The sequence below is a fragment of the Trichoderma gamsii genome (assembly GCF_001481775.2).
Source record: "Trichoderma gamsii strain T6085 chromosome Unknown Scaffold_13.2, whole genome shotgun sequence".
Taxonomy (NCBI): domain Eukaryota; kingdom Fungi; phylum Ascomycota; class Sordariomycetes; order Hypocreales; family Hypocreaceae; genus Trichoderma; species Trichoderma gamsii.
Genome location: NW_020171350.1, coordinates 195,855 through 210,644, shown reverse-complemented (window position 1 = coordinate 210,644; position 14,790 = coordinate 195,855). Strand labels below are relative to the sequence as shown.

Sequence of the window (14,790 nt, the reverse complement as noted above, 5' to 3'; positions counted from 1 at the left end):
TGCGGAAAAGCGCCAAACTGCAGACCGCTTTTCATTCTTCTAAAGCCGAGTGCAAATACTACAGACACTCTCCAAAAACAGCCTCAAGGAAATAACACCGGCATTATAATAGGTCCCTCCAGCTGTTTGAACATCTCCAGAAACTCACCCAAGCACCAGCTCAGCACACTACATACAGCCCACCAGCCTAAACCTCGGCTATCCACCCGCCTTATTCCGTCATCATCGCCGCCACAGCCATTTCCTCATCTCCAGCTTCATCTTTTCAAACCTCCCAACTCTTCCACAACAACTGAAACAACACCACTAAAACAAAACAAAAATGCCTCCTCTCCGCCCCCTCAAGATCAACAACCTTCGCCTCTCTTTCTCCCACCGCCTCTCATCAACCTTCACCTCCCGCCCCGCGCCGCCCAAACTCCCCGCCGCCCAACAAGCCGAATTCGAGCGCCTCCAACGCGCCGCCGCAGTCTCCTCCGCCTTCCAAGACATCCAATCTCAGACTCAAACGCAAACTCCTCCGTCGACGGAATCTCCCCGCCACGCAACAAACGTCGCCGCTACCACTACAAAGAACAGCAGCGACGGCGAAAGCTCGCTGAACCAGGGCCTGTTCCGCGGCGCGCCGCCAGAATTCGAGGGCGACAAGAATCCCAAGACGGGCGAGATTGGGGGCCCGAAGAATGAGCCTTTGCGGTGGGGTGGGGATGGCGACTGGAGCTATAATGGCAGGGTGACTGATTTCTAAAAAAAAAAAAAAATAACAACGAAGAATCGAAGAAAAAGGATGGAAAAGGCAATTGGAAGAAAGGTTTGAAAGAGTGTACGATATGACAAAGTCGAGTTATATGGATTGATTGCTACAGACTATTCCTGCAGCTGAACGAAAACAACCATCTCACGACATATAATCGAGGAACCAACACAACCAGAGAGAGAGAAAGCATTAAAGCATCATAATCATGAGGGAAAAAGAGATTCAACGTCGCCCAGCGCGACTTGGATTTGTACACTATATCAACTACATAGACCTGAAATGCAATGAATCATGTACCATTACTATAGCTACATACACATGTATACATATCATGATGAGTAGAGAGAAGAAGAAATATTCCTCCATGTCGCAAAAGAAAATGAAAGAAATGACCTTTTTTTTTTTACACTCCCACAGCCCTTCTTTGAAAACACAGAAATCGTCAAGCAAATTTTTGCCCATCCCGCTAATTTTTTGTCTTGCCCTTCCGTCCATAAATACACAAAAGCTCCCCGTGAGCTTTTTTCCCTTCTTCCCTTGAAAGATTTCCTTTCCTATGCAGAGCAACAAAAAGCCTTCGTTAAATGGTCGTAAAATCAACGTGAAAAAAAAGAGAAAAAAAAGAAAAGAGGTAATTAAAAAACAGTAAATGGTTGAGCGGAATGAAAAGGGAAACAGGGATGAGCAAGCTACTTTTCTTCGACAGCAGCCACCTTTTCTTCATTTCCCATGTCCCCCATCTCAACGTCCTTGTCTTGGTCGTGTCCCTCAGACTGGGCTTCGATCATCTTCTCATCGGGTTGGTTCTCCTTGTCGCCTTCGCTGTGTCGGCGCTTAGCGTCCAGAGAATCGTCTGTGGGGTTTCTATTCACCCAGTTGCCAGAGATCTCGCTGCCTAGGCTGGGCTTAGCATCCAGGCTTTTGGTCATTCCTGTGATCATTATATAATTGACCGCCTGCTCTCTCATGCGCTCTCGTCGGCCCTTTCCGCGCAGTCGAGCTTGGGGCTGAGCTCCATTCTGTACCCAGCGGATGCTTTTGACCATGTAGCTTAGCCCATCATGAACAGCGTGTCGAGATCCGTATTCGCCGCCAAATTCTCGGCTTGTGATACCATAGCGTGTAGAGGCGCTGTATTTGACCAGTCGAGGTAATATCAAAACAGTAACGTGTAGGTCGCGCTCGGTAGGGACGGCCATTGGACCAGCGACGGGAGGCGTGGAGATGAGCCCTTCGGATGTGGCATTCGTGGGCTCGCTTTCTTGGTTCTTAGTTTTTCGGCGCTTTGTCTCTCCATTCGCACCTTGATCCAAGTCCAGCAGAGACGTGTCGACGTCCTCGGTCCATTCTCCCTTGATCCATCCTCCGTGAATGCATGCTGCCACCACATCTGAGTCGTCAGTATAGACATCTGTTCCCCATAAAAACGCTCGTGATGTAATCTCCTCTCGAGCAATCGAAGACAGGTGGATGCGCGAGACTTTGACGGTCAAAGTGCAATTTTCTTTGCCCTTTATGAGATCGTACGGCAGCGGTTTCGGGTTCGACGAGAAGCCCCGGTGGGTGGGGGTATGCGGGAGCAGCCGTCCGGCTTTCAGTTCGGGCTCATACATGAAATCGCCCAGGTGGTGGCGGGGTTGGCGAGCCACCTGCTCCAGCACAGCTTTCGATGACACAATCGTTCGCGGTTTTGGTGGGAGTGGCGCTGGAGGACTCTGAGCGGCCTTTGGAGCCTGGGCTGGCTGCGTTGTTCTCGCGGCATGATGGTGGTGATGGTGGTGATGATGGGGCGCTACAGCCGGCGCCTTCTCCGTCGGTGAAGTAGTCGGAGTGACGCCTTTAAAGTTCTTGAATGTGGTGATTCCAACAGTCGGAGAGGCCGCTCCTTCGGGCGCGTGGTGGTGATGATGGTGGTGGCTATCAAAAGGTTAGCCAAACGTTTGCGATCAAAGAGTTCAAGGACAATAAAGAGGAAGGAAAACTTGAGCAGGGATAACCAAACGGAAACTTACTGGTGGTGGTGATGCGCATGTCCCCTAATGCGCTTCGCGCCACGCCCCACTGGCGTCAATCTGCCCGAGCTTTCGTCGTCACGACTCTCTTCTGTATTCAACTTGCGCCGTCTGCCCCTACCCTTGGTCGCGCCATCTGGGCCCGCGTCTGGTGCTGGATTTTCAGAGTCTTCTCGCTTGGCCAGCGCAGCATTAATGTACTGGGCCATTGGTGCAGACGTAACAGGGCTTGAGATGCCGCCCATGCTGCCCACACCGCTGCCTATGCCCGCAAACATGCGGCCAAACTCACTCTTAATGCCTGGCTCTGCAGCAGGTCCCGGCTGCTGAGGCTGCGCGCCTTGAACTGCTTGTGGGAGCGGGGAGACGCGCCCTTTACGGTTAATCTCTTGGATGGCGAGCAGATTGCGTTGGTGGATTCCAGATCCTCCCGACGGGTCGTCAACATTTCTGTTTCGTAAGGGATCGAACTGATGGTGGCCATGGCCGCCAGCAACACCAAAGGGCGCGGACGAATGAGGCGGGGGCGCTTCATCGAGAGGTCGCGGTCTAGGTGGCTGTTGTTGCTGCTGCTGTTGGGAGTGGTGAAGCTCCATTCGCGCGCGGTCTGGAGACTCGTGTGGCTGAGGCGGGCCGGCAACACCAGACGAGCTGGGGGGGTAGGCTGGATGTGGCGCTGGAGGGAATCTCTCGGGAGGCGCTGTCGGGTATGCTGAAGGATTATGAGGTGCATATGGTCCAGAGGCGGGAGGATAGTCTGGGTGAGCACGTTGATGCTCCAGTGTTGCGGCTCTGTAGTTGACTTCGGGTTCGGGTCGTCCCCAGCGAGGGTCCCGAGGATCGCGTCGGTCGAGCAGTTCGGCAGGGGGTGGGCCGTAGGGGGCAGATTGATGTACCGGGGGTTCGCGATGCGCCTGATCATGTGGCGGCGGAGGTGGTCGATTGGGATCGCCTCCGGAGTACGCGCGCTCCCTGCCTTCTCGCTCCCGCTGTTGCTGTTGCTCCAATCCAATCGTAGCTGCCCTTTCGCGCTCGGCCCTGTAGCGATCGTCGTAGGGATAAGGTCTCAGGCCGGTCCTATCGCCGTATTCCATACCTGGTACGGGCCGCATGCCTTCCTCCCGGCGGCCATACGCATCTTCTGGCCCTGGCGCCCTCCCGATGTCCATCTGCCGTGGCGGCATGGCTCCGTACGGTCTTGGTTGCGCAGCATTTTGACCAGGAGGTGGCCCTGTCGGTATCCTCGCTTGTTCTCTCGAAGGGTCGACCGAGCTTGATGGGTGCCGCGAGTGGTATGGCTGTTGTGGCTGCAGCGGCTGCTGCTGCTGCTGCTGCTGCTGCTGTTGCTGTGGTGTGCCATATCGTTGGACTTCTGGGGGCGTAGCGTATTGGCCTCGGGGAGAAGGCGCAGCACCGACTCGGGGATCGACACGAGGATCGTATGGTCGCTGAAGCTCGGGGGTTTGAGGACGTCGGAAGGGGGGGTATTCGGAGGATGCAGAGTGCATTCGAGGTGAGGCTTGGATAGCTGATGCGAAGCCAGGACCAGAGGTCGAGGCCGACGTGGGAGCCGAGTGCGAAGAGTAGTGCTGCGCCGATGAAGCTGGAGGCTGGGCATCTCGCGAGGCCGGAGGAGGGCCGCCGAGCATGGACGAAATCGACATGGAGCTCCCGCCATTAGACACGGAGCCAGACCGCGCGATGGAGCTCAAGGCGGGCAGCTCACGGCCAGAGGGAAAAGCGCTTGGCGGCCCGACAGCGACTGGCGGAGGCCGGGGCGGAGGCGGTGCGTATCCCATGACGTGTGGCTGCTGATGCTGATGCTGATGCTGGTGCTGGTGCTGATGCTGGTGTTGATGCTGCGAATGTGGCCCCGGCTGCTGGGGAGGCGACGAGGGCGGCGGCATGTTGATGTTGCGACTGAGCTCGCGGGCGGTGGGCAGCGACGAAGCGCTCTGGGCGCGCGAATGGCTGGGCTCTGCAGGATAGTCGCGGACGGCGTGCGAAGGGCGGTGGTAGGGCGCGTCGGAGATGCGTCGCTGATGCGCGGCATAGGCTGGGCTGGGGATACGATGCGAGGCTGCGGCCGCGGGAGGCGCCGGTGCGTGCGTCGACGGAGGGAACTGCGGTCGCGATGCCGAAGCGCTGTGGTTGTGGTGATGGTTGGGGTAAAGTGCTGGCGACCGTCTTGGATCCATAGTGCCGAAGTTTTGGCTGCTAGCTCGAAAAGTGCGACCCGGGCGTGCGGAGCGATCCAGCGGCGATCAATCACAGTCACCTGAGACTGTGCGAGCCAAGCCCTGTCTGTGCAAAGGAAATGCGAGGCGAGAAGCACAAGAGAGGCGACGATGATTGTGCAGAGTCGGGCCTGGAGGCGGGTCTGGTCGTGCCGCCGAAGAGCTGCAGAAGGTCGCCCGTGGACATGCACCCGGCAGCCACCGTGGTTGGCAGGCGTCAAACCGAAAGTTTTTTCCTGTCGCAAGGCCGGAGCTAAAGCAGTGCGAAAAAAAAAAAAAGCTGCTCCCTGCGTCACGATGGAAATGCGAAATGTTATGGATGGAATGGTAAGAAAAAAAAAGTTGCGGGCCAGCCACTGACAGCACGAGATCGCCAGGCGCTAGAAACGTTCAGCTCAGCGCCAAGCTCCCCCTTTGTTTCGCCCGAGCAGCCGCAATTCAGCTTTAAAAAAAGAAACGGCGGTTGACGGCGGCAGAGCCAAGTCCACTTTTACTGGCACAAGGGAAAAAAAGAAGTTGTCATGGAAGAAAGAGGCCCGAGGCTGGAGGGAGAAAAGCCAGATGACACGGCAGCAACCGAATGGGCCAGTCAGCCGTGCAAGCAGGGATGGCGGGTTGCTCCCCTGTTCGAGCTTCACTGGAGTTGGGCGCGAGCGTGACGAGATGCGCGAAACGTGTGAGGGACCCCTTGGAGGAGCCTGTGGGGGGCCACTGCTGCTAGCAAAAGCGTGGTTGTGGTGCCAGTCTCAGGTACCTCTTTGCGTGCGTATGGCACTCGCGTGTCCTCTGTTCTGTTTGCGCTTTTGTCGCTGGTGAGCAGCGATGGTGACTGCTCTGAGTCCGTATGTATGAAAGGCGCCAGGAGAGAAGAGAGAGGCGATTGATGGGACGTGAGATGATTGGTGGCAATGGTTATTGTCGACGTCTTGTGTGCATCGTGCTCGCATCGAATGGCTAGGAGCTCGGACTTTTCTCGCTCGCTTGCGGGTCTATCGTTCAGAGGGAGGGATTGTGCGGCTGTTGTGATTCGGCGATTATGGCGGTGGAATCAAGTCTGTGGATGTCAATAAAGATCGCAGCTGGTTTCCAGATTCTCGTCGCCCTCGAAATCTGGCGATGCGAGCTGTTGCAAGAGACAGACCTGCTGTGGCGGCATCAGAGTCGAGGGCAGAGAATTGGCTTGGAGCTAGTGGGCGCGGATCCCGGGGCAGGTTTTTGCTTGGCGCCAACGCAGGAGCTTTATGCGGGGAAGCTCCCACAAGTGGCTGCGTGTAGCGCAAGGAGTGCCTGGGCAACGCCTGGAGCATGATGTATAAAACAGAGCTACCTCCGGAAAACGATACAGCAGCCATGGCTATCATTTCAGGTCAAAACTACATTGATTGAGCATCAACTCATGAATCATATTGATTGCGGCAAATGAAGCAAAAAAAAAAAATATATATATACTGCCTGTGCACACCACAAGAGCTCATGTTGCCTTATGGGGTTGCATGCTGTGGTACTACACCTCCCTCTCTCCTGGATGGTTGTGAAAATGGCTCATTAGCCCGGAGTCAATTGAAGCTCAGACAGACAACAAAAATCAACACGGCACATGGCCAGAAGTGTGAATTACGAGCAGTAGCATGATCTGCGCTCTCCCAATCTCCACGTTGTTGCGCCACATCTGAGACAAGATTTGAGGCTGACGGTTCATCGCCTTGGGAGAGATACTCCTGGTAGTAAATGCATCTGCACGCCGCCATCTCGACTTGTCATAGAGCCAAGCGGGAAAAAGAACAATACAAAGTGAAATGAAACGCATCCATGCAATGTGACTGCCTCTTTTCATACTTGTACAAGGACGACATCTTGCTGAGCAAAAGAGTCGCGTCGTCAGGTATGGCCACATGCTGCCAAAACAAATAAACGCCTGCTGCAAACAAAACCAAAACCACCACCCACTCAGCAGCCAGCCCCCCTTCAGGAACCAGGCCAGGGCCCCCTGGTCGCATCACCATCACAACCCGTCGATGCGCTGGACGAAGCTAAGGCAGATATCATGCACGCATTATAACCGACTCAGAGGCCATTCTCAGTGGCTCGCCAGGCAGCCCGCATGCAGCTGGACCCTTCACCGCTGGACCAGACGCCCGATTCGGGGCAATGCCGCCGGCAAGTGACGGCCAACGGCGCTGATTCCATCCCATCGTTTTGCTCCCGTTGTCTTTCTTCTTTTTGTGGTCAGACGGCAATGAATGCATGCACGTATGCGCAAACGCCTTGTTTCCGTGCTCGTCTTTCAAGTCTTTACCCGGTGACATGCCGAAGAGTTTACGAACCCCTCGCTTGGCTACCTAGACATGGCTGGCCCCCGCAGAAAATCAAGATTTTTCACGCAAAAAGAAACTCTAAATTGAAGAGAGAAGAGCACGAGAGAGGAATATCAAGGGTCACAGGGCACGTGTAACACAATCAAAAACTCTCCATCCTAGCAATCCCACCAAATGTGGACTGGTGGTGGGGAAAACAGCCCCCTCGAAAAAAAGAAGGAAAAAAAAAAAGAAAAAGAGGAAAGAAAAGATTGGGCAGAATCGGCAATGAATCTTCTGGCGGTGAAAGAACGCGCACCGAATCAAATCGACGCATCACAGGCTGCCTGCATGTCGCGTAGATGCACCACCTCATGCGAGTCGGCGGAGCACGCAATTTACGGCAAAGGCGAAATGCACATGCAAAGTCTTGATGCTAGGAGCAAGCAAGCAAGCAAGCAAGCAAATCTCTTGTTGGCGTCACGGCGCCTGCATGCATGTAGGCACATGAAAGCTGCATCCGTGTGGACGCGTTGGGCTGCCATTTCTCCTCATCGTTGCGTCGACTGCTCCACACGGCCATGGCACGGCAACTGTGACACCAGCATCGAGTCTGTCTCTTGATATGGGCCAGATATGGGCCAGATATGGACCAGTCAGTGTGGGGGTTCTGCGTTGAGCGTTGATGGCGGCAGCAAGTGTCTCGGACGCCCGACGAGCCGCTGCAGAACTCGTGTGCCTTGCGTTGAACGTGAGAGCATCGCCAGAACTTGGCATGTCTTGATGTACGATGTCACCAGCCATTTCTCGCAGCACGGAAGCATTGCTAGCAAACACCATCTGCACGTCTTGCCTCGGAATTGTAGGTAGTCATGATTACAATGAGGAAATTCGTGTGCCAACTGATATAGCTTGGTAGCTACTGAGGTGAGTTAAATAGCAGCATATCTCGACCAGTTGGTTCATCATGTTCTTCTCGGCATATGTACAGAACAGGACACTTGCACCTTTCATGGCCTGTTCACGATCTCAGCGTTACACTTGCACGTCGTCAGTGCATTTGCCGATACTCTCATTCTCCAGTTCCTGCTTATAAAATTTGGGTGCAATGGCGCTCAGCTATTCCACGTTTTCAAATCATATTATCTAGCTAGTTCTGGGCAGTAGATTGAAGCCGTATCATGCCATTGACCATCTACACAGAATAATGTCATGTCTCACGGTGGCACTGCACGTTTGCCCCCTCGGAGCTGCTGTAGAAGCAAGCATGCGGCTCGCCGTTTTTGACCTGTATGTGCCCATCAGTGCAACTTTCAGATTTACCTAGCCGGAAGAATGTTTGCCTGTGGTATCAAGATACGAACTTTCTTGTATTTGCACAGATATCAGCGTGTGGCCCCATTTTCTAACGAAAGGGGTTGATTTGAACTGCTCTTCACTTTGATCATGTCTTTATAGATCACTCTTCTAGCACAACTCGTTATTTTAGCTACCCATCTCCCAGACTCTCGAGGTATTATACACTTTGAGGGTCAGACTCAAGCACAACAAGCTTTATGTTTCTTTCAGTCAATTGGTCGTAACTTAAACCGGTAGATTATCTACTAGTTTTGTCTGTTAGTGTTTTTTTTTCTGTATCAGGGATATTATTGACCATAGAGAGGCGATGTAGTTTCTTAAACCAGGGTCAAGAATCTCGCTTCTATGCTGAAGCTTTGCTCCACTTATCGACTCTGTGCCTGTACATTGAAACCCGACCATATAACTCCAAACTCGGCATGAATAGACACATGTGAGACGAAGTGTGGAAATGAAAGCCGGCAGTGCATCGTGAACAACTCACATACGCCTGGAATGCGCCCAGCTCACCGCGCAGCAACGATGGGAATGCCCTCTCCGTACAAAGCTTGGCAGGCTGCAAACACCTTGCATAGTGGCGCATCGCCATCTGCAGGGCTTCATGAATGTTTGTGAGGTACATGCGCCACCATTGGCGAAGTTCCGAGACACCTCGTCATACTCAGACGCTGCACCAAGCGCTGCGATAAGAAATGAAGTGAGGGGTTTGGCTCATTTATGGCAAGATATGGGCTCTGTTCACAAGATTGCAGCTCCGTTCGCAAGATTAAATTACAAATTCAAGCATCTTAATATCTGAACACGCAGTCGCACAATTGGAAGTCCAAGTTTGAATCAACACTTGTTTCGTCGCATATATAGCCACCTTCCTCTGCCCTTAACAAAGCCGAAGATGAGAGCTACTCTTCTATAACACACTCTTTGTTCTTCAGCCAAATCATCCGCAATTATGCCTTACCCCACTGTCCGAGTCGCCGCCACCCAAGCTGAGCCCGTCTGGTTCGATCTTCAAGGAGCTGTGGATAAGACTTGTAAGCTCATAGAACAAGCGGCCTCGAACAAAGCCGATCTTGTTGGGTTTCCCGAAGTCTGGATCCCGGGCTATCCATGCTGGATTTGGTAAGTCAATCCGGAAAGAACATCTAATATACTCAATCTTTCAGTAAACCTAATTCTGTTTGATGTTGTAACTTAGGTGTCGAAATATCGATTTTGATCTAAATGTGCAGTACATCAAAAACTCTCTTCGCCTGTACTCTCCGGAAATGCAAAGAATCCAGGATTGCGCCCGTGAACACAATATCGCAGTCTCGTTGGGATTCTCAGAGAATTGCAATGGCTCGCTCTACATCGCTCAAGCTCTAATCGGACCCGACGGAGAGATTAAAGTCCACCGTCGCAAGATGAAGGGGACTCACATGGAACGTACAATTTTTGGTGACGGCTCTAGTCACGCTTTACAAAACGTGGAAGAGCTCCCGTTTGCCCGTGTGGGCTCGCTGAATTGCTGGGAACATTTACAGCCCCTCCTCAAGTACAATGCCATCACGCAGAACGGAGACATTCATGTTGCGGCTTGGCCTCCGCTGTCTAACAATGTTGTTGGAGATTTAGGCGCTTACTCTATGACTGCAGAAGGTACGTATCAGCTTTTTCTTGAGATTTTGTGTGCTCAACTTTGCTGAATCTTACCTTGAAGGGGCTCAAACACTCTCGCGTACTTATGCCATGGAGTCTGGGACATTTGTGCTGCACTGTACTCAAGTGATTACTGAAAAGGGCATCAAGGCCATGAACACAGGTGGACAAGCTATCATGTCAACCCCAGGAGGTGGCTTCACGACTATTTATGGCCCGGACGGTCGAGTTATTACAGAGGCCCTCCCCGAGGATGAAGAAGGTATTATTTACGCTGAGCTGGACATGGACGAGCTGGTTCGGACCAAAATGTTTGTCGATTCTACGGGACACTTTAGCCGCCCAGATGTCCTCTGGTTGGGTGTCTCACCTGAGATTCCGACTGTCGTCAGACCACAGCGGGTGGGAATTGCTAGTGAACGAGTTGACTGGTGAATAATGGGGGGTTGGATTGAGAGCATAAGGTATAGCGCTCCTCAACAAAGCGATCTGGGATTACCGGAGTACATGACTTTACGAGATGATGGATAATAGGAACGATGGGAAGATTGAACAACGCATGGGAAATAATTTGATACGAACAAGATACAAACATCTTTAATAGAACGCGATTAAGACTTGCCTAAGAATTAGTACTGATATATCAATGAACACTAGCAATCTACAACTCAAACATTTCTTAAACACACTCAGACAACGAGCTATATCACCTGGTGTTCTATTAATAGACGCAGATGCTAGCCAACGCTGTTGCGATACAATTTCGCTTATGCGGCCGGCTGTGCCGAGAGACAGAATGACAGGACAAATGACGTGCACCCATCAAGAGCATCAGTCAGCACGTTATCGGAATGATACACGTATACTGCCTCACGATAATTTCTGTCGAGTTGTGTCAACTTGACACTCTATAAATCATGTTTCGCAAATACGGGTCAATATGGATTAACTTGAGTAGAAATATCTCCGCCTGGAACCTTGACGTATCAGAGTTATGGGTTAATTCTTTCGTAAACCAGGTTGGGAATCTTGAAAAATCGGCCAAACACCACAAACCTCTGCGCCCGACCGTCGGCAAAAAGTCTAGCCCGATGTAGTCTGATGACATACATGTTAGATGTCTCAATAAGACAAGATCGATCATTGATGAGAACAAGATGACATTCAAGAAACAAGGCGAATGAAGACGGTGCTTAGTAGAGCTACCTATCTGACTAAGGTGTGGCGTGTGACTCTGGTGAATGAAGCAGAGAGCTTCATCTTCTTAAAAGCGTCATTTGCACACGCTAACCTTCCGCTACGGGCGAATAATCCTCCCGAATACAGCTATTCCTGTCTGTCGGCCTGTTATGCCCCCCGGAAGTAGGTTGCATCTCGCCGCTATAGAAGCTCACCAGGCTGTTATCTACTTGACGTGTAGCTGGTGAATTATGTTATTAAACGCCAAGCCGCCTTCTTGCTTTCATATCATGATTACACTGTCATCAAGTCATCTAATTATCTTTCGAAAAATAATAATACCATATTCTTAAACCAATCATCACGATGCGACGTTACGGGGTTACGCTACCGGCGCTTCTCTTGACATTCGGTGAGCGACTGCAGAGTAGTGGTGTATCCGCTGTAGGCTGAATCGCATAACTGACAATTCCCAGCATCAAGTCTAGCTCTTGCACAAGAAATTGACAACCACGTTGAGCGCAGAAAATTTCATTTAAACGATCCAGGCCCCGAGAACTTCAAAATATGGAACCGAGAACGAAATGCACACGCTTGCATCATGTCCATCGTCTTCATTGTGCTCTATCCCCTCGGTGCAATCTCTCTCCACCTCCCTATCCTGCATATCCCGTATCTGAAGAACACATATCTTCAAAACAAAGTCATGGCGATGCACGTTCCAATCCAGCTGATAGGATTCGTCATGATGATTGGAGGTTTTGGCCTTGGCATCAAGATTGCTTCACGCGTTGGCTATCTTAGCCATCCAGTGCGCGCCCACGTCGTCATTGGATTCGTTGTCGTTTGCACAATTATACTCTTTCAGCCACTTCTGGGTATCCTGCAGCACAGATATTTCAAGAGGACGGGTGGCAAGAGCAAGTTTGCATATATGCATCGCTGGCTGGGACGGAGCGCCATCGTGACCGGCATGATCAACACGGGCCTGGGGTTTCAGCTGGCTCAGAAGAATGTGATCATCCACACGAGCTCGTATGTGAGGAGTTATGTTATTCTTGGTATTCTGGGAACGATCTGGGTTCTTTTGGTGCTCTACGACGAGCGCAGATGGCGCAAGCAGCCTCCGTTCCAGATGGAGGAGAAGAGGGAGTCGCAGGAGCAAGAGCAGCCACTGCAAGCTATGACAACATGAAGAATAATAAGAGTTGAAGATTAAGGGGATGCGTCTTACCCTGATAAATTGCATTGAATGACACATTTACCCAAGCTTGTCGTAATCACTGACAGTTGATCTTATGCATAATAATTAATTACACATATCTGACTCCAATTGTGACGAGGATTCATATAATGGGATGTCTTCTGAGGCTCTTGAATCATTGCATAATTTATATTTTACAATCCCGTTATTATATCATCACACTTTTGCTGAATGTCTTTCATCTCAATCGATACGCCGTGATTTTCTCGCTCTTAGAAGCGCCGCTATTTGGTCGCTGTCACAACAATAACAGGATATTTGACTTCTGCAGTACCATCATTGAGCATTCTGAATTCTTCCGTCTGTTGCAGCTCGCGTCTCACAATGTCGACGGCCTCATCCCATTTCTCTTCATCTTCTTCGCGCCATCCACCGCTTGGCATTCCCCTCATACTCCAGACCAGCGTCGTGGCTCGCTCATAGTTGCCGATGTTCACAAACATGTGGCACGGTATCACCTTGATGGCCTCCTTTTCAAAGCCACCAGCCTCCACAATGCTGGCTATAAGACTAGGATCTGTCCACTGTTCGAATGAGTCCCATTCCGGCAATATGCCACCCGCGCGGGTCTCTCGAGATGCCTTGCGGATAGGCTCGAGCACATTGTTGTGGCCGAAGCAGTTCAAGAGGAGCGTGCCCCCCGGTTTCAGCGTGCGATGCATCTCCTTGACTGCATCAATGCCGTTATTTCGCGGGCCCACAAAGATCATCGCATTGCCAAAGCTGTGGGTGAAGGTTTCGTCTGGGAACGAGAGCGAGTCGGCGTCCATGACGAGCCCCTCGGCCGGCCATGACGAGGACGCCGCCCGAGCGCGGTACGAGTCCACCGCGCCTCTCGAAATATCCGTGCCCGTGATGCTGATGGAGGCTGCTACCTCTGGCGGCAGCGAGGCCATGATAACGGTCGTCGCAGCTCCAGATCCGCAGCCATTGTCATGAATTTTGGCGCCGGCCGGAATAGCCGGGATCTGAGCCAGCGAGACAGCCGCCAGTCGCTCCCCGCCATCTCTGGCCAGCTCTTTGAAGCTTTCGGGCGTGGGCGGTATCATCTGCCTCGGCCAGAAGGCCTTTGGACGTGCTGACTCAGTCATGGTTTTCTGGAAGAAACAAGGCGTGGGTGTGGGTAGTTTCTATTTCTAGATCCGCGAAGATCTCGGACAATCGGCTCCAGGACGTCAGAGGCGCACGCGTCGTTCTCAGGTTCACGATCTCCTATTAGCCGGGCTCCTGAGCAGAAACCACGTAACCACTCCCACTGCCACTCCCACTCGTTTGGATCAGCGTGCATGCAGGGACCTGGTCCCCCACCCTGGGCTCCTCTTTCATACAACAGCACATGGGCTCTGTAACAGAAGACTGATGGGACAAAAGCAATGGATTGATTCGAATGCACGGCCTGCACCCGTTTGAATCATGAGCCTCTGATCCTACCAAGCGAGTCAGAAGTGATCAACTGCTCCCTTTAAACAATGTTGGAGTGTTTAGTGAGGAGCTGGGTTTTGCCACTTTGCCTCTTCTCTACATGTATCCTTCTAGTAGCAGCTAAACCGACAGAGTTGACAGGGTTTGATCTCAATAGCGTCCGTGCTTAACACGCGCTCTATTGGAATTGAGATCTAAGCTCCTAACTTTGAGATTAAATCCCTCAAAAAAATATTTAGTATGTGATTTGTTTGCTGCGTGAACCCTAACCAATTGGCTGCAAGAGAATACGCCGTATAGGCAGGGGGTCCTTCTCCGGGGCGAAGCGTCGTACTATCTCAGCCACCCCAGGGACCAAAAGACGTTGTCATTCGAGTAAACCCTTGTTCAACGATCCTAGCTGAGCATTGATATTTCGTACTCCGTGCCCCTATCTAAACTGCTTCAGCCTCTATAATGACGAGGCATCTTTCCGACGTTGAACTCACGGATTGAGCACGGACAGCAGGGTATTTTGGAGAGGCCTCCTGATATTCGAATCGCTTACTGTATCTGGGCTTCTAGAATTCTGATACGCAATGGCCGTGGAGTAACTGCAAACAATACTTTCGCCAAACACTAGCGAAGA

At 51.8% G+C, this 14,790-nt stretch overlaps 5 protein-coding genes across 5 annotated transcripts; 3 read left to right on the top strand and 2 right to left on the bottom strand.

Moving 5' to 3' along the window:
- Positions 1-322: 322 nt before the first annotated feature.
- TGAM01_v204507 (FMP21) lies at positions 323-748 on the top strand (the record flags this gene model as incomplete). Its single annotated transcript, XM_018807747.2, has 1 exon — positions 323-748. One exon carries the CDS (start codon positions 323-325, stop codon positions 746-748), a length of 426 nt encoding a protein of 141 aa, XP_018659085.1.
- Positions 749-1,446: 698 nt separating this feature from the next.
- Positions 1,447-4,967, bottom strand: TGAM01_v204506 (hypothetical protein; the record flags this gene model as incomplete). The annotated part of the gene is made up of 2 exons (XM_018807746.1): positions 1,447-2,674; positions 2,770-4,967. 2 exons carry the CDS (start codon positions 4,965-4,967, stop codon positions 1,447-1,449), a joined length of 3,426 nt encoding a protein of 1,141 aa, XP_018659084.1.
- Positions 4,968-9,608: 4,641 nt separating this feature from the next.
- Positions 9,609-10,732, top strand: TGAM01_v204505 (hypothetical protein; the record flags this gene model as incomplete). Its single annotated transcript, XM_024549439.1, has 3 exons — positions 9,609-9,778; positions 9,855-10,297; positions 10,359-10,732. The coding sequence occupies 3 exons, from the start codon at positions 9,609-9,611 to the stop codon at positions 10,730-10,732; spliced, it is 987 nt and encodes a 328-aa protein (XP_024405779.1).
- Positions 10,733-11,842: 1,110 nt separating this feature from the next.
- On the top strand, positions 11,843-12,671 carry TGAM01_v204504 (integral membrane protein; the record flags this gene model as incomplete). Its single annotated transcript, XM_018807744.1, has 2 exons — positions 11,843-11,888; positions 11,953-12,671. 2 exons carry the CDS (start codon positions 11,843-11,845, stop codon positions 12,669-12,671), a joined length of 765 nt encoding a protein of 254 aa, XP_018659082.1.
- A 293-nt stretch (positions 12,672-12,964) lies between these two features.
- On the bottom strand, positions 12,965-13,831 carry TGAM01_v204503 (hypothetical protein; the record flags this gene model as incomplete). The annotated part of the gene is made up of 1 exon (XM_018807743.1): positions 12,965-13,831. The coding sequence occupies one exon, from the start codon at positions 13,829-13,831 to the stop codon at positions 12,965-12,967; it is 867 nt and encodes a 288-aa protein (XP_018659081.1).
- Between the last annotated feature and the right edge of the window lie 959 nt (positions 13,832-14,790).